Genomic DNA, 22546 nt, shown 5'->3' on the forward strand with positions numbered 1-22546 from the left:
GGATGCAGTTGCTGTATTAAATAAGATAAGGCTGTAAAGGTGGTCCCAGGCCACAGATAAAGAAGGGAAGGAGAAAAAGGCTGCTGCTGGAGTCTGTGAAACATGAGGTACACGTGGCAAATGGCAAGTGTTTATTTACAGGTAAATTAGGCAAAGCAGGAAGGTAGTGTGCCTGAGTGGATGGTCATTAGCTGAGCATAGGGAACACAAGGGCCAGGCTTTGGGGGAGGTTTCTTTCTCTGGCAGCTTTGCTGAGGCCTCAGGAGGGACTCAGAGGACCACAGGTGTAGGGGGTGAAGAGCATCAAACAAAGACTTTAAGTAACTCCACCAGGCGTGGGTCCTTGTAGAGCTTTTCCTCCAGAGCCAAGTACTTCAGTGGGGCCAGCTCCTTGTGTCTGAAATCACAAGTAGGGGTTACAAAGCTGGTACTCTGAGACTTCCCTGGTGGCCCAGTGATTAAGAATCCTTCTTCCATTGCAGGGGACATGGGTTCAATCTCTGGTCAGGGAACTCAGACCCCACGTGCTGCAGGGCAGTTAAGCCTGCGTGCCACAACTGGAGAAGCCTATGCACCGCAATGAGGACTCAGCACAACCAAAAAAACAAAAGCTGGTGCTCCAACATCCTTGTGGGTCCTCTCGGCTCCCCCTACCCCTGCCTCCTCACCGACTGAGCCGCTGCTCCAGGATACGGATGCGGAACATGGCCTGAGAGCAGTAACTCAGGTATAAGTCTTCATCCTCAGGCGTCAGGGTCACCTGATTCTCCTGATACCACTGCTGCTTCTTCTGCAGCTCTTGAGTCTCCTGTGGGCACGGGGAAGGAGAGCAGGAGGGCTGACCCAGACAGCCCCACAAGGTCAGCCCCGTCACCCCTTCTCCTAGAAGCCAGAGAAGCAGAGGCAGAAAACCTGGGGCCTTGTTTAGAGGGATATATGGCTACAAGGACTTCCCAGGTGGCTCAGTGGTAAAGAATCAGCCTGCCAGTAGAGGAGACGAGGGTTAGACCCCTGACTGGCGAAGATCCCTTGGAGAAGGAAATGGCAACCCACTCTAGTATTCTTGCCTGGGAAATCCCATGGACAGAGGACCCTGGTGGGCTACACAGTCCATGGGGTCAGAAAGAATTGGACACAACTTAGCGACTAAACAACAACATGTCCACAAGGTTAGAGCAGGAGTCAGGACTGAGAGCCACGTGACTCTGGTCAAAGTACATTTTCAGAGCTTCCAATCTGTCGTCTGCAAAATGAGGGTCATTGCACCCACCCCACCCCCACCACCATAGAGCTGTTTGGGAAGATTAAATAAGATAATGCAGGGGAACTACATGGGTGTACCTGACCAACAGACATGAGTCAAAAACTATAGGAGTTGTTATAATGCTCCAGCCAGCCAGCCAGCCACACCTCCATCCCTCTGTTCACTCATCCACCCCTCCATCCACCCTTCCACCCAATAAACAAGGATGAGGAAGGACAGCTTGGTCCTTTGGACACACCAGGCACTGGCCTCCTCCCTCTCTGCCCGATAGTCCCTCACAATCTAAGAGATGGTGAGCCAACAGCCCTGGGCTGGTTTTCCGGTGGAGGATGCCGAGGTCCCCACCCCTGCCAGGGCCCTGGCTGCACCTTTTCAAAGCGGGCCTGGATGAGGTTGGCTTTGTCAATGAGCCGCTGCTTGAAGTCATTGAGGCACTCATCCTTGAGGCGCACGGCCTGCCAGCGTGTGAGCTTCTCCCCAGGTGGGAGCTGGGCCAGGAACGGGGCCAGGTAGTCCAGCTGGGCCTCCACCTGTCGCAGGTGCTCCTCGTGTAGCACGCGCTCCTGTAAGAGGGGGCCGGGGGTTGGCTGGACCAGTAGGGGCCGCAGACATCCCCCAACCAGCTCTATCAAGATGTGATCACACAGAACTGGACCTCAAACCCTCTGTGCTTGAGGCCTCAGAGGGCTCTGCGCTGTCTCCTGAGATCATGGTTATTGGTGACGGCCAACTCTGGTGTCTGTGAGTTCACACGTCTCCACTCGAGCCTCAGTACATACATATCACTCAGCAGATGCTCGCTCGATAAATGGTAATAAAGCATGGTTGTTAATGACGTTAAAAACTGCTGGTGAGTCCCTTTTTTCCCTTCCACCCTGGGGCCTTCTTTATGTGCTGTGTTGGCCGCCAGAGCCCAGTGAAGCTAGAGATGTGGGGGCAGACATCCCCACCTCTGGGGGTCTGAGAACCAGACCTCAGGTGCCCAGTCCTGTCTTGCCAACCTCATCTATTTTTTTTTTTTTTTAGAAATCTCCACTTGGTTGGTAAAGGGGATTTAGAAGCTGGCCTCAAAAAAACCAAGCTGGGTCTTGCAACCAGAGTGGGTAATGTGAAGGTATGTGCAGGGGCCAGAGAACTCAGGCCCGTGGTCAGAGTCCGCTCACTGGTGCTACCAGCCCAGGTCACAACCTCCAGGGAAGCCCCCAAGTGGAGGTCTTGGCTTGGCCATAGCTCCTGGAGGTGGTGTGGGGGGACCTGGCCTGTATCCTAAGCATGTGTTGGGGCATGATCCAGGGAAATGGTCAGCTCACAGCAAAGATGACCACCACGGTGTCAATAACTTCATCACCTCTAAAGGGCTTCTCCCCAGAGTCCCTATCAACCTCAGCACCCTGGAGGTGGGGGGGGGGGGGCCGGGGGGGTGGGTGGGGGAGGGGTCGGGGGGAAGCCAAGGAGCAGGGCTCACCATGGCCTCCCGGTACTCCTTGCTCTTCTCATTGCGCTTGGTGTCATAGATGGAGATGGTCAGCGTGTGTGCCTCCTCCTCCTCCTCCCGAAGCTTCAGGATCTCCAGCACCTGAGTTGGGAAGTGGGGGCAGACATGGTTAAACACCCCCCACCCCTGCTACCTGCCATCTGCTTACTCTCCCGCAGAACACCCGACCTCCAGCTCCGACTCCCAGGCCTGATGTCTGGACAACTTCTCCTCATTCTTTAGCTTCATCATGGCCTCGTACTGGTAGAGAAGCTTCTTAGTGTGCTCCATCGGCTCCACCTGGAACAACCGCCACATTTACTTGGAGAAGCAGCAGCAACGGCTGGGGTTGTGGGCAGATTCTGGAGCCAGATCTCCTGGGTTCAAATCTTTCCCTGCCATTTTCTAGCTGTGTGACCTCCAGCCAGTTGCTTCACCTCTCTCAAACTGTTGCATCTCTAAAAGCACAACTAGCAACAGAAGAGAAACTGGAGACTCAGAGGGGCCAAGGAATGTGCCAGCAAAGTCAGGACTGGAACTAGGAAAGCCAGCCCTGTGGAGGTGCTGAGATCTGTCACAGCCTTGGTCGCAGGATGGAAAAAGAGACGATTTTCAGAGGAGCTCAAAGAGTATTATTCCCAGATGGGAGGTCTTGATTTTCCCAGGGGCGAAGATGAATTTCCAGGCGGGGTACCAGGGCCTTCCACCCCAGGGCTCTCTCTTCACTCCACCCCATCCTGCCCCTGCCCACCAGACTCCTAAGCCCACCTCGAAGCTGATACACATGTCGGGGGTCATGATGATCTTGTTGCCCTTGCTGTCCACCTCCGTGCGCCGCAGGAACTCGCGCTTGTTGGCCGTGATGTGGTCGGAGCGGCAGTGGTAGCGCAGCTGAATGCGCTCCTCAGCGATCAGAAACACTCGCTCGGCCACGTCCTCGTCCGCAGGCTTTGCAGGGTTGCGGAAGAATCTCTCTGTGATTTTCTGGGACACCAAAACATGCGGAGGAGGCAGGGTGGAAAAGGGGGACTTCTGTGCTTGCCCTGAGGACAGGCGCAAAGGACCCTCAGGGACGCTGGGGTCTGGGGTTATTTGGGGGGTGGGGGTTTATGTAGAACAGCCCCTCCCAGCTAGACAGTGGCTCTCAAGGCCCCAGGGGTTCTCAGTGCCCGGCGCTCCAGCCCTGTGTGGTGCGCCATTTCTTCTCTAGCTCCTTCTGCCAGACTCTGCTTGCCCACCTCCAGAGATGGGGAGCTCACCACCTCTCCAGGCAGCCTGCTCTATCACTTGACAATGCTTACTGCTAAAAAGAGCTTCTTTGGTGTGCAGAAGTTAAATATAGGTGCAAAATAACTTGTGATGATATGGAGGAAAAAGCTACACAATTTAAGGGAAGAGAGTGATACAGGAATTCTACATGCATGCACACACCCACATCTTTGAAAAGACTCTCAAAATCTAATCTATTAATGTGTGATAATAGCTGAGAGATGGCATTCTGAGATTTTTTTACTTTTTATAATTTTACATATTTTCCAAGTGTTTAGTCAAGAGCGCGTATACCCACACAGGGACATAATACCTTGGTGGCCCAGTGGCTGACGTCTGGCATCAGACAGACCCGAGATGGTAAAAAAGGAAAGGTCACTCAGTAAAGAAGGCTCCCCGGAGTCGGGGCTCCTCCCCTTCAGGGTAACCTTGGCCCACCAGAGTAGGCAGGCACCCCATCCCCAAGTCCAGCAAGTACTTACCACCATGGGCCGGGGGTTTGACTCTGCGCTGTTCAAAGCCAGCTTCTTCATCCGGGGCCCGAAATTGACATGGCGGTAGGAGAGGAAGTCCGGCCGACCTTGGTAGTGCTCTGTCATCGTCTTGGGCGTCTCCTCCCGCTTGATCAGGCCGTCCACACGGGCCGTTTCATAAAACTCCATGACACGGTCCATCTCAGGTTGCATGGACTTGTACGAGTGCACTGCGGGGTAGGTGGGGGCCGGGTGACGCCTAGGTGAGCACCCGGAGCCCCTGGCTTCATAACCCGACCCCAGGCCTTGGGTAGAAGCCTCATGTGTGATGTCACCAATGCCCTAGAGCTAGGTGTTTAGGCTGCTTCCAGCTTTTGTTATTATAATCAACACCGTGATGAACATCTGTTTGATGTATGTTTTCTTCTTGCCTGCTATTTGTGCAACAGAACTGTTGGTCAAAAAACGTACATAATTGAAAGCTATCATTGATTATTTTGCCCAACCGCTCCCCAGAAAAGTTGTGCCAATTTGCTGTTCTACCAGGAATGAAGGGGAGTCTCTTGCTTACACGTGGTAGGGCCATTTTTTCATTTTTGCCAACTGAAGGGTTGTAGGTTGGTCCCTTATTGATTTTCTTTCTTTCTTTCCCCTTCCCTTCCCTCCCCTCCCCTCCCCTTCCTGTCTCAACCAAGTGAGATTGGTCCTGTTTTTAGATGTATATTGCGCCTATGTTTTTCTTTTGTGAATTCTTGGATTGGGTTGTTAATTCTCTCCCAGGATATGTCCTTCCCTGCTTCCCAGTCTCCTGGGCTTGCCGCCACATGCTCACTGCCACACTTCTGCCCCCTGCATTGCCCTTGTGGGGGTGCTTGTTGGTTTTCTTGTAGGCATCCTAACCCCTGTAAACGTGGCCCGAATGGGTACCTGATCCCAACCACAGCATGGGCTGCAGCCCTGCGTTACCTTTCCTGGAGGAACACTTGTCACATTTCCTTAGATTTTCTGTGCTTCCTCTGACCTCCCACACATCTGCTTTGCTTGGGGAGGCAGGGGCTATTTCGGTAGCTTGCCACCCAAGAACCCTGGCAATAAGGATGCTGGTTCCTCCCACCACGCATCAGCTGCCGTGGAGGCTGCTCTAAGGAGCACATGAGGCCCCCACCCTGGGCTCCCACCCTGGCCTAGTCACGGGGTCCACGCACCGCGCAGCGCCTGGGGGTGGCCCGGCTTGAAGTAGTCGACATTCAAGCCCGTGATCTTGTTTATGTGCTTTAGCTCCAACATGTCCTCCCTATTCTGGTACCACTCCTTCATCTCCAAAGTCTTGGTACCTGTGGGGCCCGATCGGTGTCTGAAGCAGCCAGGCCAGATCCCCCAGCTGCTGTCCCACCACTCCCAGCACACAGAGCACACCAGCAGGGCCCACACTCACACGGATAGGGGTGGTGACATGACCAAGGTCACATAACATGTCGGGGATCCAGCTCTTCTGCCCCCTCCCCCCCAGCCCCGCAGCTAGAGCTGCCCCCTTACACTCCAGGTCCTCGTAGGTGGTGAGGCGGCACACGAGACCGTTGTTGTTGAGGTACGGGGCCCACTTCTCCAGCTTCGCCCTCTTGTACTGTATCACCTTCTTCCCGTTTGGGCAGCGGGTCTCGAACGCTGAGGACACAGAGTGGGCTGGGGTCCTTCCTCCCCAGACTGGGGGAAGGGAAGGCCAGCCTCACCAGTCACTCTTCAGCCTCTGTTCACTGTGCTGTTTGCTCAGCTCCTCCAGCCCCCAAGCCCACTCCAGGGAGGCAGAGGGGACAAGTCACCAGGGCAGCTCCTGCCCTGGAGGACATCTCAGCTTGAGCCTGACCACACCGCACTCTTCCAGACCTCAGCTGGAAACACCATCCCCTCCTGCCCTTACTGTGCTGACTTCTTCCGACCCCTTAAAACTTAGCTTAGATGAGCCTTCCTCCCAGAAGCCCTTTCTGCCCACCCACTCCCCAGTCTCCAACCCCCGGGTTCCCATGACACCCTCTCCAGCCCTTCCCGCCCTGATGGGACAGCCTAGGTCCTCCCCATGGGTCCAGCCACTCCCAGATGGAAATCTCAGCAATCAGCAGAGGTTGGCATGGGGCACAAGCATGCCCTGCCCCCCTGCTTTCCCTGCCCGCCCTGGGTACTGTGTGTAGTCTCCTCCTGGCAGAGTGGGCTGAGGGAGGGGAACAGCTGTGTCCCGGTCCCCAGTCCTCCAGCACCTGCCACACTCCATCACTCTGGGTCTGGTAACTGAGCCCTGTCCTGTGTGCCAGACTAGGGTCAGGCCCCCGGCCGCAGAGCTGAGCGTGTATGGTGGGAAGGAAGAGATGAAGAGGGTGCAGCAGGAAACATGGGGCCGGGGTTTGGAAATGAGGGGTCGAGGCAGCCTCTGCAGGCATCCCGCTGCCACAGATGCCCCCAAAGGTCCAGAGATGCTGTACCTTCGGGGGAGATCTCAATCTGCTCCACCCACGAGGGCGGCATGTCGAAGCTCTTATCCTCATCCTCCTTGCCCTGTTGGGAGAGGTGGGGGTGGGGTGGGTAGTTCTGATCAGGACTGGGCCTTCTGATCAGGGCTGACTTACAGGCAGGTCGGAGCTACTCTCTCACCCCCCAGGGCCAAGCCCCCCAAGGTGGCTTGTCAGCTTCCCCAGCGGTGCTGGAGATCTGACCTGGTGTGACCTGAGACAGAGGGGAGGAGGAGGAGCAGCTCTACCCCTCTACCCACCTGGTACCTGGCGAGGACAGCCACGCCCTGTCCCATATGAACCCCCCCTCCCCACTTCCCGCAGATGCAGGAGACAAAACCACCGGCCTTTGGTTAAAAGAGGGGCTTCTGGAGTCTCCATCCAATACCAGCTCAGGTAAAGTCCCTTAACGGCTCTGAGTCTCAGTTTTCTAACTGCTTGGGAGGATTGACTGATAAATGCACATAAGGGTTTGGGACACTGCCTGGTTGCCCTTATTGTTTTTCTTTCTCTCTGAGCCTAGTTTCCCCATCTGGCAAATAAGGCCTAGTCTAGACAAATGAACTCTCTGATGATACCGAAGGCCACAGCTAGCAGGAGAAGATTTCCCACGTTCACTGCACTCGTGAGGCCTTTCTCCGCTGTGACCTCTCTGATGACAAAGAAGGCTCAAACTGCTAATAAAACATTTTCTACAGTCACTGCACTTATAAGGCCTTTCTTCAGTGTGAACTCTCTGATGATTGAGAAGGCTCATCCTAGCAATAAAAGATTTCCCACGTTCACTGCACTCATAAAGCCTTTCTCCACTGTGAATTCTCTGATGATTCCAAAGGCCAGAGTTAGCAGTAAAAGATTTCCCACATTCACTGCACTTATAAGACTTTTCTCCACTGTGGATTTTCCTACCAGAACTGAGGAGGTGCATTTGATTAAAGGAGGTCCCATAGTCACTGCCCTTATATGGCACTTCCCTGCTGTGAACTTTCTGATGATAACAAATGTCAGCCAGAGTTATAAAAGATTTTCCACATACATTACAGGCATAAGGGCTTTCTCCTGTGTGAATTCTCTGATGTCTATGGAAATTGGAGTTGTTGATAAAAGATTTCCCACATTCACTGCACGTAGAAGGCCTTTCTCCAGTGTGAATTCTTTGATAGAAAGAGGATTTATGGGTAAAACATTTTTCACATTGAATGCATTCACTTATAAGGCCTTTCTCCAGTATGACTTCTCTGCTGTTCAATTTAAAAACAATACAAATGAATACACATGCAAAACAGAAACAAACTCAGGTTTAAGGGCTTCACTGGTGGCTCACTGATAAAGAACCTGCCTGCCAATGCAGGAGATGTGGGTTCGATCCTGGGTCAGGATGATCCCCTGGAGGAGGACATGGCAACCCACTCCAGTATTCTTGCCTGGAGAATCGCATGGACAGAGGACCCTAGCAGGCTACAGTCCATGGGGTTGCAAAGAGTCGGACATGACTTAGCAACTACATTGGACAAATGATCTTCAGGTTAGGTAACCACAGAAACTTGCATAAGATTTTCTCGGTTTGAAACTTCTCCATGAATAGATACATGCAAATGCATGGCTGAGTCCCTTTGCTGTCCACCTGAAACTATCACAATGTTGTTAATCGTCTATACTTCAATATAAAATAAAAAATTCAAAAAAGAAAACTCTTCTTGCCAAATTGCTCAGATGTCTGACATCCGCTTGGCTTGTCTGTTCTCATTTTGAGGCCAGCAGGAGGCGCCAGTGGTCCAGGATTTACTGCACAGTAGAGGAGGCTCTCTGGTCTCCAGGGAGAAGAGGCTGAGAATACTCAACACCATTTCCAGGTGGGTCTACACGTCTTTCCAAACACATCACACTGGTGGTCTCACTTGTCCTCATGCAGCCCCAGGAGGCCGAACAGAACTGCCTTTGAGAACCCAGACTTGGGAGCTGGACAGTCAAATCCCAGCTGTCACTTATTGGCTGTGTAACTTTGGGTCATTTATTTCACCCCTCTGTGTGTAAGCCTTCCTGTCAGTAAAATGGGGCAATAATAATCATGGATGACAATACTAGTACCCATCACACCGGGTAGCTGTGAAGATATTGGCAAGTTAAATACCTTCTGGCACTTAGAAGGGCTTCCCTGGTGGCTTAGATGATAAAGAATCTGCCTGCAATGCAGGAGACCCAGGTTCGATCTCTGGGTCGGGAAGATCCCAATACTCCAGTATTCTTGCCTGGAAAATCCTGTGGACAGAGAAGTCTGGAGGGCTACAGCCCATGGGGTGGCAGAATCAAGCATGACTGAGCCGCTTCACAGCACTTAGAAAGGGCCATGTGAGTGTTACCTGGGGGCTGAATTGTATCCCCCCAAAACTCATATGTCCTAGAACCCAGAACCCCAGAATGTGACTATATTTGGAGACAGGATCTTTAAAGAGGTATCGAAGTTAAACTGAGGTCATTCAGTTGAGCCCTAATCCAATACTACTGGTGTCCTTATAGGGAGAAATTAGGACACAGACGCACACAGAGGAAAGAGTGTGAGGACCCGGGGGTGGGCACCCCTAAGGAGAATCCAACCCTGCTGACAGCTCGACTTCCAGTCTTCAGGGCTGTGAGAAAAGAAATTTCTACTGTTTAAGCCACCCAGTCTGAGTTACGGCAACTTTAGCAAACGAATACCCCAGTTATTGCTACCGTGATGTAACTGACCCCATTCCCCCATTTTACATGCAGATGATGAAACTGAAGTTTCCAACAGTTAGGAAGTTTGCTCAAGGTGTCGGAACCAGTGGCGAAGGCATCTGGGCCTCTGACTTCCACTCACAGGGCCTCATGCAGACCTGCCTGGATTGCCCCCGAGTAGGAGATCAGAGATGACCAGGCCAATGACCTTCAGAAGGGCTGATAGGAGGGACAAGCAAGGTCTGGAAGCGTGTGTGGAGAATCATGGCGATCATGCAGGAGAGGCCTGGATGTGAGGGATGGTTCTGGGGCTTGAAAGGGATGGGCTGTGGAGAGGGTCTTATTGCCCTACTCCGAAGGGCAGGGCAACCCCTGAACAGGAAGTGGGCTGTGTGTGTGTGTATAGAGGGGGCCGAGTGGGGGATGGGCAGGAGGCCTGAATGCACATCCCAGACCTTCCCTGCACCATTTGGGGGTCCCGGGCAGGTTGCTGGACCTGTCTGGGCCACAGTCTGCCCATCTGTAAAACAAGGGCATGGTCCAGGCCCTTCTGCTTCAAGGAATCTATAAGTGGTCTATCTGAACTGCCCCGCCCTAGACACATATCTGTGGGGGAAGTGTGTCAGGCTGGCCTGAAGCAAGACAGGGTGTCAAGTCCCCCCACTCCATGGAGGCTCACCAGGTTTTCCACGTCGTCATCATCATTCATCCCCTCATCCTCCTCCTCAGTCAGGGACAGGAAAGGCTTGTCGGTGCCCAAGAGCAGATACTCCCACCTCACGGGGTCTCCCAGGTCGAAGACCAAATCCTGATGGAGAACGGGGTCGCTGAGCACACCCCACAGCCAGTGTACCCCCCTCCTACTCTAAAGGGGCAGGGAGGGGGGCGGGGAACAGCCAAGCCCAGGGTGAGAAGAAACCCAGCTGGGTCTCAAAGGGGCCAGAACGTGGCTCCAGGCTGCCTCTGAGAGTCCTCGCCCGCCCTCCTCATCCCCACAGGGGGACGGAGGCCCTGAGGGGGCTGGGACTCCCTTCCCGTGTTGGTCTCTGGGTGAGAGACTCGGAGACTCTCTGGCCTGGGATAGGCCTGAATGTGGAGCTCATTTGGCATTGTCCTTACAGGAAGAGATGAGGTGTCACTATATGGCAAAGACCGGTTCAAGAACAGAACATTATCCACACTCCCAGAAAGTCCCCTGGTATCCAGTTACCACCTCCCTCCAAACATGTGCACATATTTTTTAACTTCTATAAATGGCACTGAGGTTTTGGGTTTTGTTTTGGCTGCACTGGGTCTTCATTGCCCCAGGGCATATGGGATTTTAGTTTCCCCATCAGAGATCGACCCTGCATCCCTTGCATTTGAAAGGGATTCTCAACCATGGGACCACCAGGGAAGTCCTGGCACTGAGTTTTTATACATAAATATGTATGGAAGTTCATTGAGCTGGACGTGTAGGATAAGTGCATTTTTCTGCATGTGTATTGCACTTCAAAATCAATTGAACTAACAATCCACATTTTATAAGGATACAGAAACTAACAGAGTGACAATAATCATACTGGAATGATTATGTATGGGTAAAGCAGTAGGCCCTGGGTACTCCAGGAAAAGCTCAAAGCCCTCTTGGCTGGTGGCCAGCTCTCCCCACTGGTCACACCCACCCTCCCCCACTGTGCCTGCCACACCCGCCCAGGCCCGCCCAGCACCTTGCAGCAGTTCCAGCAATCCTGCATGTTGACCCAGTAGTTCTTGTGGTTCCAAAGGCTCTCAATTCCCAGGAAGTGATCGTCCTGGGTGCTGTAGCTGCGTGCAGTGAATGGGTCAATGAAAAAACTCTCAGGCACCTCACGTTTCCCCGACAACACCAGGACCCAGGAATGCACACGAAGTCCGTGCAGGGGGTCGGTCTTTGCATTCTCCTGCTCCTGCATGGGAAAGGTGGGTGACCTCGAGGCAAATGGATGGGAAGGGGATCATCAGGGGTACAAACATCTCCCTGGGGCTGAGGAACTGGCAAAATAATCGAATTTTGATCCACACTGCATCTCTGGTTGACTTCGTGACCTTGAGGACATCACCCCACTTCTGAACCTGTTTGCTTATACATAAAATGGGAGGATCTAGCTCGATCTGTGGTTTATAAACTTGACCTTTTGGAGCTCTAGGGTATCTGGGATTTATTGGCTTTCTGTGTTGTGATTCTGGGTGAGATTTCATCCAAAGAAAGATAGGGGGACACCATATGGCTTCCCTATCTGCACCCCTCTGGAAAAAGGGTCACTGTGCCATGTTCATTATTGCATCACCAGGGTCTACTGCATCCCACAGTAGACCCTCAATAAATACTATATGGAAGGAAAGACAAGAAGGGAGGGAAGCAAAGTAGATGAAAGGGGTGATGAGAGTGTGGGTGGATAGGAGGAGAGATGGGAGGATGGTGGGAGGGTGATGGGCGGGTGGTGGGAGGGTGGTGGGAGGGTGATGGGAGGGTTTTGGAAGGATGGTGGGAGGGTGGTGGGAGGGTGGTGGGAGGATGGTGGGAGGGTAGTGGGAGGGTTTTGCAAGGGTGGTGGGAGGGTTTTGAGAAGGTGGCGGGTGGGTGTGGGAGGGTGATGGGCGGGTGGTGGGCAGGTTTTGGAAGGGTGGTGGGTGGGTGGTGGGCGGGTGGTGGGAGGGTTTTGGAAGGGTGGTGAGAGGGTGGTGGGAGGGTGATGGGAGGGTGGTGGGAGGGTTTTGAGAAGGTGGCGGGCGGGTGTGGGAGGGTGATGGGAGGGTGGTGGGAGGGTTTTGGGAGGGTGGTGGACGGGAGGTGGGAGGATGGTGGGAGAGTTTTGGGAGGGTGGTGGGAGGGTTTTTCGAGGATGGTGGGAGGGTGGTTGAGGGTGGTGGGAAGGTGGATGTAGGATGGATGTAGAGTGTATGCAGGTATATCTTCAGTGAGCTCCTGGTCTGGATCAAGGAGGACACCAGAACTGCACAGCACACAATGAATTGGCCCAGGCAGCACAGCTCTGTAGTATTAGCATCTGGCTGACCACCACTGGGATGGAGGTGGGGTTTTTGGAAGAGGGAGGAGGGGATTTGAACCTGGAGGCCATAAACACATGGCCTGTGGCCTGCGTCTTTTTCCCCATTCCAAGCAGCCCCTTCTCTGGAGCTGAGTTCATGGCTTGAGGGCTGAGGATGGTGGACCCACCAAGAGGCGTGCCTCCTCCTGCTTCCGCCGATTCTCCTCCTCAGCCTTGATCGCCTCCTGCCTCTTCATCTCCTGTTCCTGCTCAAACCTACTGGTCAGGTCCCTGGGAGGTTTGATGGCGTACTTCTTAGGGGGTGCCTTTTCCTCCTCCTTGACACTCTGTCACGAGACGAGAGGAAAAGGATTGGCAGCCACCCACACTCTTGCTCCTGGAGTCTGCAGGTTCTCTGACCCCAAACACAGAAAGAGCCTCAGCTCCAGACCTGTGACTGTGGGTATGTCCTCCCATTTCCCTAACTGTAGCATCTTCTGCAAAATTCAGTGAGAACCTTTTCCCCAGGCTTGATCTGTCAAATGCAGACAGGACAATGTCTGTATGAGTTGCCCATCCAGGCCAGAGCTCAGGAGGTGTGACTTCTGTTCTTCATCCCCCATGGCCTAGACTAGCTATGATCTGGATCTGATTTAGAAAGTGGGGCAAATTGTCGAGAATCAGATTTTCAGGTTTTACCACTGCAGGGCTTCACATGTTGACTTGAAGTGAGAGTTTCCTGGGCTCGGAAAAAGAACAAAGCCTCTGTATGTGTGTGTGTGTGTGTGCGCGCGCACGTGCACATGAGCGTGTGTACACAAATGTGTGCTAGGTGGCCAGAAAATGTCCAGGAAAAGACACCACAGAAGCTGCAGAATGGGGACCTGGTATGAGGGAGAAATAGCGAATCTCCACCATTCATAGTCAGACAGACTGGGCCTCAGCCCCCAGGGACCCATTTACCAGCTGTGTGACTTTGGTCACAAAAGCCATTTCATCTCAACACACTCACATGTAAAACACAAGAGCAATCATTCCTACCACGCAGTGCTCTTGAGAGGAGCAACCAAGTCAAGAAACATGTAAGTGGTTTATAGACTGGAATGTTCTCAGCACCCATTAGCTATTGATATCAATTTCATAATTAAAATTTTGGCTGAGCTAAGAGGCCTGTATATGAGTTCATAGGCCTTTGGAGCCAAAAGCAGTGATGGAGCTTTTTTTGTTCCATCTTTCCTGGGGAGCTGGGCCTGAGAGAGCAGGCTGGGCTCTCACCAGGTGCCTCCCTCTCCTTCTCCACCAGAGAACAGCCCCAGGGGCCCCAGTTGCTCACGCAGGTAACACAGGTGCATGATGCTGGTTGCCTCAGGCCCCTGGATCCCCTGCCCCAAGCTGCAGATACTCATGGGGCCTTGACCCCGGATCACAAAATCCTGGAATCAATCTAGTTCATGAAAAGCATTATCTGCCTGTGCATGCATGCTAAGTCGCTTCAATCATGTCTGACTCTTTGCAACTCTACGGACTGTAGCCTGCCAGGCTCCTCTGTCCATGGGATTCTCCAGGCAAAAATACTGGAGTGGGTTGCCATGCCCTCCTCCAGGGGATCTTTCCAACCCAGGGATTGAACCCACATCTCTTACGTCTCCTGCATTGGCAGGTGGGTTCTTACTAGAGCCATCTGGGAAGTCCTTTTTGCCTGTAGCATGGCTATTTTCCAAATGCACAGAGATGCTTTAATGATTCCTACAATTAAATTCACTAAGAAGTGTTTTGAGTGTTCACAGCTGCCTTGGGTCATTATGGTGTACTCAGTCAGCATATATACAAGCACAACCACTGCCTGCTGTGGTTTGGTGGAGGTTTGGTGAAATTTTGTGCTGTTAAAAAAGGGATCTTTTTACATGAGAAGGGGGAAAAAAAAGACAGAACTACATATCTGTTCATTTGTCTGCTTTTTCCGTATATGAAAATGACTGGATGGCTTTTTATCGCATGCACAGGATAAATTTGGAAGAATTTGGCTGAAGATAGTTGCCATGTGGCATTCACTAATGTGGGGAACACAGTAGCTGCAACTGAGCGACAAGTGGAGAGGAGCAGCCAGTTTGGAGGAATGGGCTGTGTGCATGAAGATGCCAAGGGGAGAGAAATCATCAGTGGTTTGATTTCACTGGGCGCGGGTGTCCCAGTTGTAGAGCTCAGCAGCAGGGACAGGCTGCCGTAAGGATGGCGTGTCTCATGTGATGCTGAGGGCAGCAGGGGCCCGGCCGTACCTCCTTGGGCTTCATGGTGAGTGGGCACACCTCCCGAGTTAGGTCCATGTGGCACAGGTCCTGGGAGCCGTAGCCGTTGACACAGTAGGCATCGTAGCCGGCGCCGATGAGCATGGAGCAGAGCAGTGTGCTGAAGTCGAAGCAGTTCCCCTTCTGGTACTTGAGCACAGTGGTCGAGGAGTACAGGTACAAGGGCTGGGCACAGCAGGCTGGTCAGTACAGCTGCCCCCTGCCCCTCGCCAGTATCCCCAGGGCTGGGCGCCAGGGCCAGTGTGCAGGCTCAACCCCAATGGGGCTCCTCCCCTTTGCTGGTTTAGGGAGTCTGCTAAGAATGGGGTGAAAACCACAGCCCCCGTGTCCAGAAAGTGCAATCCACATTTGCCTGTAATTCCAAAGGGCCATGGACTTCTTCCTGGTGGGAAAGACCATCTGGATGTTGAGGCTTCTGGCCTGAGGATCTTTGATTGGATGTTTTATGGTTTTATTCCAAATTACCCTTACCTTCTACCTCTGTTTCTCTCCTCTCTTTCTCCACTGTGTACATATTCCCTTTTCTCTCCCTCCTTTCACCCTCCATTCTTAAAGAGATTAAGCTGGTCAGAACCCCAAAAATGTGGCCTTGAAACGTGGGTAGCAGGTCCCCCTCTTTCCTTTTCCACCTCCTAAAGTCCTGAAAAGAAGACTCTGAAAGCCGAAGGAGGCAAAGGAGTCAAAGAGGTGGGAGTCCAGAGATCAGGCATGCTGTGTGACCTCAGGCAAGTGGCTGTCTCTTTCTGGGCCTATTCCCATCCTCCCTCCCAGCCAGGGGGTCGGTGAGGGGTTCGGCCCCGACAGACTCATAGACTGTGGCCCGAGGCTGGCCAAGCCTCCTTCTCCCGACCTGCCTGGTTTCCCATCTCTGGCTTCGTGGCCTAAGGACGCAGCCCCAGGTGGTACTTACAGGTTTGAGGGGGTCAGGCAAGGGCACCATGGACAGGAAGTCGGAGATGAACTGGGCACAGGTGTCCCAGTTGTAGAGCTCAGGGTAGGGCATCAGTGTGGGCCGGATGGTTGTGCTCACGAACTTCTGCAAAGGGAGAGACCACAGGCCCTGGGGCGATGTGCCACTTGGGAGGAAACCACGGTGCTCCAAGGAAGCTGGAGACCTCAGGATGGGGTTGGGGGCCGCTCTCTAGGCTTCTCTGGGCCGCAGGTTCCTACTCAGGGCCTTGGGAGTTGGAGGAAGGGATTCCCTCAAGGCCCTTCTTGCCCAGATCTAGCATAATCCAGTGCTAGTGATGTGATCACTACCGCATCATCACCACTACCCCACTTAGCGCCCCTCACTCCCGCATCACCTCCCTGACCCCCAGCAACTCTGTGAGGCAGGTCCCACTGACAGGTGAGGAAGCCGAGGCTCTGAGAGGTGAGCTGACTTGTTCAGGTTCACAGTCAGTAGAAGAGTCGGGTCTGTGGCTCTAGACCGCTGCCCAGCGTGGGGGACCTAGTGCTTCTGTGGCCTTTGAGGGGTTGCTCTGCTGCCCTGGGGCCAGGAGCCAGGCCTCTGGAGTCTCCCTCCCTGTGAATTCGAGGAAGGTTTCACCAGCACCAGATCACACATGGCCCCACCTAAGGGGCAGCCCCCACTGATGGCTGTAGCAGAAATGCAGGTCCGGGGTTACCAGATCCAGGAAAGAGGGGACTAGGGATCTGGTTGGGAACAGCTGAGTTCCAAGTGCTGGCAGCTAACACAAGGGTTACATCACCAGGTGGGCCAGATCAAACGGTCTGCAAGCCCTTGTCAACCTATGTATGGGCTGCGGCATTGTAACTTCGCATTCATCTCCTGCCATAGGGCCTACAGGTGGGGAAACTGAGGCCCAGTGAGAATCAGGGACGTGCCCTGGGTCCCAGGGTGGGAAGGAAGGGGGCCAGCATTCGGGTTCTGCCTTTGTCTGCACAGGGCTGGCCTTGGGGGCTGGAGATCGCACTGGCTGTCCAACTGCCCCTTAGGTGGGGCATGGGGGCTCCAAGCCACCACAGACCCCAGGGATGATGCACACCAGGTCTGCTGGGGCCTGTGGGCATTTGAGTTTATATGCTGCCCCCACCACCCTCCAGGAGAGGTCTGTGCTTGGCCCGCCTCCCTCCACCCTCTGTGCTCCAGCCCCGGCCTTGCCCTCTACCACCCGGTCTTACAGGCACTTCGCACTCGTTTAGTGGGTGCAGGAAGAGGGGCACGCGGTCCGGGCACAGGTGGCTGTACTGGCGGGAGAAGTTGTCCGCCACCTGCAGCAGGTGCTCCTCCTTGAGCGTGTTGCTTTGGTAGGAAAGGGGCAGCTTGGAGGTGTCGATAGTGTCCTTGGTGAAGGCCCTGTGCCCACAAGAGGGTGGTATTAGCCTGTGTGGGGTTGGGCCTGGCACACAGGGAACCCTCCATCTACCTTAGCTGCCACCGGCTCTACTCCGTCCTCATTTAATCCTCATAACTTCTTAGGAGGGAAGTGTCATTCTTATCAGCTGCTCTTTTATTTTTTTAATCTATTCTTAATTGGAGGATAATCGCTTTACTATGTTGTGTTGATTTCTGCTGTACAACAACCATAAGGATACATATGTCCCCTCCCTCTTGAACCTCCCTCCCCTCTCCATCATCCAACCCCTCTAGGTTGTCACCGAGCACTGGGTTGATCAGATGCCCCTTTAAACAGATGAGGGAAATGATGCACAGAGAGGCTGAGTGGCTTGCCCAAGGTTACAGTTAGGGAGGGTTAACTCCCTAGGAGTTAGAGACTTGGACCAGACAGCCTGAAAGCATGGTCCTCACTCTTAACCATCTCCTTCTAGGTCCCCGTGCTGCCTCCCAGCCCAGGCATCACCATTCTGACCTGCTCTCTCTCTGCCCAGCCCTGGTCTGACCCCCGCCAGGGTGGCTGGGCCAAAGTCCCCTCCCTCCCTATCCCTGACACTCACAAGAGCTTCTCTGGGACAGAGACCTCAATCTCTGACAGCTTCCTCTCCAGGTCTCTGAGCATCTCCTGCGTCATGGTGGTCTCCTCCCTCCGCACCTCCATCGGCCTCTTTGTTTTCTCTCCCCTCTCGGCCCGCTCAGCTGCTTCTTCTCGCTCCGCCGCCTCTTCCTCCTCCACTTTCTCCTTTAGGACCTCCATTCTGGCGTGTCTATGACTGTCTAGAGAGGAGGTCGCTGCAGGAGGATTAAATGCACTCAGAATGGCCAATTTCAGGCCAGAATGGAGTCAATGACACCAGCTGTGTCCCTGGATGGTGCTTTGATGTGCTTTAGAATTCAGGGGTCCCCCAGCCTCCGGGATCTAAGGTCTGATGGTCTGAGGTGGAGCTGATGTCATAATAATAGAGATAAATTGCACAATAAATGTATGTGCTTGAATCATCCTGAAACCACTTCCCTCCACCCCTGGTCCATGAAAAAATTATCTTCCATGAAACTGGTCCCTGGTGCCAGAAAGGTTGGGGACCGCTGGTTTAGATCACAAAGGGAGGAGGCAAGACCCTCTTAAACGTTCTTTCCATCAGAGAGAAAGTCTCCACGTGGTGTGAGCACACCTGTAACACCTTTCTGACATTTGCAAATTTCCCCTTAAAGCAGAGACGACGCAGGTCACATGTTGAGACTGTTGTCAGGTCAGGAGCAGGTAGCTGAGACTTATTAACCTTGCTTTGCTTTTTGTATATTTATTCCGCCAGTTACTTTCTCCTTCTGGCAGGTGATGTTAGTGCTGTATGGATAGTACTATGAAGTTTCCTATTAAATATATTTATGAAGTCCAGGAAGTCTAAATTCAAAGAAACTTATTCATAATTATCTTTTAGGCCTCTTAGATATGACACCTATATGCTCAGTCACTGAGTTGCTAACAGGGCTGGTTCCCAGTGCCTCACGAGACTGGGTGGCACCATGGTTGGCAACACTGGAGACAAGCAGTTGTTGTTTCCCAACCCAGGTATGGAACCTGTGTCTCCTATGTCTCCTGAATTAGCAGGCAGATTCTTTACCTCTGGCGCCACCTAGGAAGCCCATTCATAATAGCAAGGAAGGAAAAAAAGAAGAGGTAACATCACCAAACTTGGAACACAGAGAGGGCAAGAATGGGGCTGCCTCTAAGGCACCTGAATAAGGGGCAGGTGGCAGTGACACAGCCTACACTCTTCTGGCCAAGCCCTTGTGTCATCTCTCAGGATGGAGGACCTTTGGGTGGGGGTGGAGGGTGGATGGACATTGAAATGCCATATATGCTCATGTGCCCTAGAGAAGGACTTGTCTGCAGCCAGAGAGCCCAGCCTCACTAAAGTGGACGAAAGATCCAGTCCCCTTATAACTTCCAAAGTGATAAGAACACCAGGCACATCTTTTTTTCTTTTTCTGTTTTAGCAAGGCTGGGTGACCCCCTGGATGACTCCCTGATGGGGACCAGTCACCAGAAAGACCAAGCCATGGCTGGAAGCTTGGAATTTCCAGCCCCTCCTCCATTCTCCGGAGAAGAGAGAAGAGTAGAAATGGGCTCAATAGTTGATCAAGCCTATGTGAGGACGCCTCCATAAGACTCTCAATAGTAGGATGTTCAGAGAGCCTCCAGGCTGGAAAGGCAACGTCCTCTTGGGGGACAGAAACTCCTGCACTCAGGACCTTCCCAGACCTCGCACTATGTATCTCTTCACCTGCCTGGCTGTCTGTGTCCTCTACTGTGTCCTTTAATAAACTGGTAAACGTAATGAGGTGTTTCCCTGTGCCTCTCTAGCAAATAAATAGAACCCGAGGAGGGGGTCATGGGAACCCCCAGTTGGTAGCCACATTGGACATAAATTGTGGGTAACCCAGGGACCGACTGCTTGCTTGCTATCGGCATCTGAAGTGAGTGGGAAGAGTCTTGTATGACTGAGCCCTTAACCTGTGGGATCTGATGCCATCTCCAAGTAGGTAGTGTCAGAATTGAGTTGAATTATAGGACACCCAAATGGTGTCATGGAGAATTTCTTGGGACTTCCCTGGTGGTCGAGTGGTTAAGAATCCTCCTTGCAATGCGGGGGACGTCGGTTTGATCCCTGGTCAGGGAACTAAGATCCCACATGCAGTGGAGCAACTAAGCCCATTCCTCAAAACTACTGAGCCCACGCGTCACGACTAGGGAGCCCTTGAGCTGCAAAGAAAGATCCCACATGACACAATGTAGATCTGTGTGCAGTGCAACTAAGAACTGATGCAGCCAAATAAATAAATGAATATTTTAAAAAGGAATTACTCAGTGAGGGGGAAACTGCGCATTTGGAAACCAGAAGTGTCAGAAGCAAAGGGTTTTGTCTGAGAAGTAAAGGAGACACACAGAAGATGGAAGACTGAGTTTTCCCATTACGGACCCTATGAGGCAGATACTATTATGATACCCACTTTTCAGAGGAGAACACTGAGGCCTAGAGAGGTTAAGTGCTTGGCCTAACGTCACAGAGCTAGTAAGGAGCAGAAATATACATGAACCTGTATATTTCTGGCTCTGAAATCCATGCATTTAAGGGCCTAATGAAATGTAAAAATCCTAGAAGGAATGGATGGTTTAGTGGAGGGGGAGTGAGTAAGGAAAGACATAGGAGGGGAGGAGGCCAAGGTGTCAGTGGGCAGCCACTAAAATGGGCTCTGGGCCAAGGTCACAGAACACGTCATCAGAGGTGGAGCTGAGCCAGAACTTGCAATGCTTATTCCCAGCATCAGCCTGCCCCTTCAGCTAAAGCACAATTTGGGGAAGGCAGTCCCACCTTAAAGTTCCCCCAATTCTGTGCCCAGCATTCTCCCCACCCCACAAGCCCTTCCCTGCGTCTTTCTCCCCAGCAGCAACCTCCTCTTCACCATCACACACACACACACACACACACACACACACACACACACTGAAAACTTCCCCAGAAAGTTTGGGGTTGAAAGGCCCCAGGCAGAAGAATCCCCCTTACCACCAGCACCCTTGCCCTCCCCCCTGCCAGGTGGGGTTCAGCCACTGCACACCCCAGCTCCCATCTCACCCTTGAGGACAGCCTGTACCATCTGTTAGCCTGTCTCCATAGTAACAGCTTTCAAGGCCGAGGGCAGGTCATGGGAGAGGAGGCTTCTGGGAAATGTAGTCTTTTGTCACTAACCAGGTCTGGGTCCAGGAGACACACTGCAGTGTGTCCCTCAGCCCGTGATGGGCTGGAACCAGCTTGTGTGCCAGTTTGCAAGAGCTGATGGTTAAAGCTTTAGGAATGTTTGTGAACCCATTGATGAACACAGTCATTAGTAAAATTTAAACTACAAAAACATATAAGTAAATAGACTATATTAAAAGCAGAGGTAAGAAATACTCAAAACTCATCACTTCCTAATTATTTTACTGCATTTTATTGTTATCTAAGCTCCAGAGTTTATTTATTCCTATTGTTATCTATACAACGAAAATATTATGTTAGGGTAAGCTACGCCCCATCTTTTCCCAACTCTGTTCAGTGATATCACATAGGTAGCTTAAAATTGTCCATGAGATTATTTATACCACAGAAATTGGCAAATGCTGCAGACAAGGACTTTTTCTCTCATCACGCGTGCTAAGTCTCTTCAGTCATGTCTGACTCTTTGCGATCCTGTGGACTGTAGCTTGCCCATGGGATTCTCCAGGCAAGAATCCTAGAGATTTCTCTCATCAAGTGTTGTTAAACATTTACCAGGACAGCACTGCTTCTGCTTGCATGGTCACTATGGCCTTCATCAAAACAGATAAAAACCAGTGTGGGTCCTGGCATGGCCGCCTGTCATGGTGGACAGTCAGGCTGCCCGAGTCCTGGTTCTAGTCAAGGCTGGACCACTGATTTAGTATAAATCTCATGGCACAGAGAAAACTTACTTGTTAGGTTAGTGGCCCATGAAAATGCTTACTTTAATTTCTTTTAAATTCCAAAGAAAAAATGAATAGACCGATAATGCACATTATGAGTCCGCCTGGGATTATATTTGTCTTTGTACCAATGCAGTCACAAAAGATAACTTCTTCTGTTTTGTTTTTGAAGGAAAGGGCCCACAGAACTTGTGATGCCGTCTTGTGGGGGGGGAGTGGGGTCCAGAGAAATCGTGCGGATGTCTGGACGAGATTGTATAGTTGCTGCTATTGGTGAAAATGTAGAAATCATCTCAATTCTTGATAATAAAGAATGATTTTTTTTCTTCTGGCTGGAACATTATGCAGTCATATAAAATAAAGTGAGAAGGATAAATTAGATGGAGGGAAAGTTCCTAAGATGGCGTGTGGACTTCAGTCCTGGAGTTCAGCCTGGAATTACCTCTCTGGGGAATTCACCTGGGCGGCGGCCAGGAAGGGAAGAGGAAAAGGAAAATGTGATATGCGCCTCCGGTGGAATGGAACATAGGTCTCCTTTTTCCTTTTGTCTCGTGCAACACCTAATTTCCTCCGCATAGTTGTTTATTCCTCTTTACCCATTCCCAGCCCACATAGGCATCATTCTGACACTCCCCAACTCCCCACCAAATGAGCATTCTTTCTCATGCTGTCAGCATTTTTAATTGGCATTAATGATATTGTATTA

General features: G+C 52.2%; 1 protein-coding gene across 2 annotated transcripts; it reads right to left on the reverse strand.

The window, feature by feature from the left end:
• Positions 1–21034, reverse strand: DRC7 (dynein regulatory complex subunit 7). 2 transcript variants are annotated; one of them, XM_005899891.2, is made up of 18 exons: positions 20996–21034; positions 17921–18152; positions 17147–17321; positions 15909–16034; positions 14969–15163; positions 12881–13039; positions 11391–11609; positions 10361–10489; positions 6955–7027; positions 6017–6145; positions 5686–5814; positions 4490–4710; positions 3507–3722; positions 2928–3038; positions 2730–2840; positions 1633–1827; positions 669–808; positions 2–397 (listed from the first exon to the last, which is right to left on the reverse strand). In XM_005899891.2, the coding sequence occupies exons 1-18, from the start codon at positions 21015–21017 to the stop codon at positions 304–306; spliced, it is 2676 nt and encodes an 891-aa protein (XP_005899953.2). In that variant the 5' UTR covers positions 21018–21034; the 3' UTR covers positions 2–303. The 2 variants fall into 2 exon arrangements, with proteins under 2 accessions (XP_070244463.1, XP_005899953.2); XM_070388362.1 differs by lacking the exon at positions 5686–5814 and having other exon boundaries at positions 1–397.
• Positions 21035–22546: the final 1512 nt, after the last annotated feature.

Source organism: Bos mutus, chromosome 18, assembly GCF_027580195.1.
Source record: "Bos mutus isolate GX-2022 chromosome 18, NWIPB_WYAK_1.1, whole genome shotgun sequence".
In the NCBI taxonomy this organism is placed as follows: domain Eukaryota; kingdom Metazoa; phylum Chordata; class Mammalia; order Artiodactyla; family Bovidae; genus Bos; species Bos mutus.

Excerpts from the sequence above, each read along its gene's own strand:
- DRC7 (XM_005899891.2), bottom strand. The coding sequence starts at position 21,017 with ATGGTACAGGCTGTCCTCAAGG. Across the intron at positions 15,164-15,908 it reads TGCCTGACCCCCTCAAACCT|CCCTTGTACCTGTACTCCTC; the intron begins GTAAGTACCACC and ends TGCTGTGCCCAG. Across the intron at positions 3,039-3,506 it reads ACATGTGTATCAGCTTCGAG|GTGGAGCCGATGGAGCACAC; the intron begins GTGGGCTTAGGA and ends CGGTTGTTCCAG.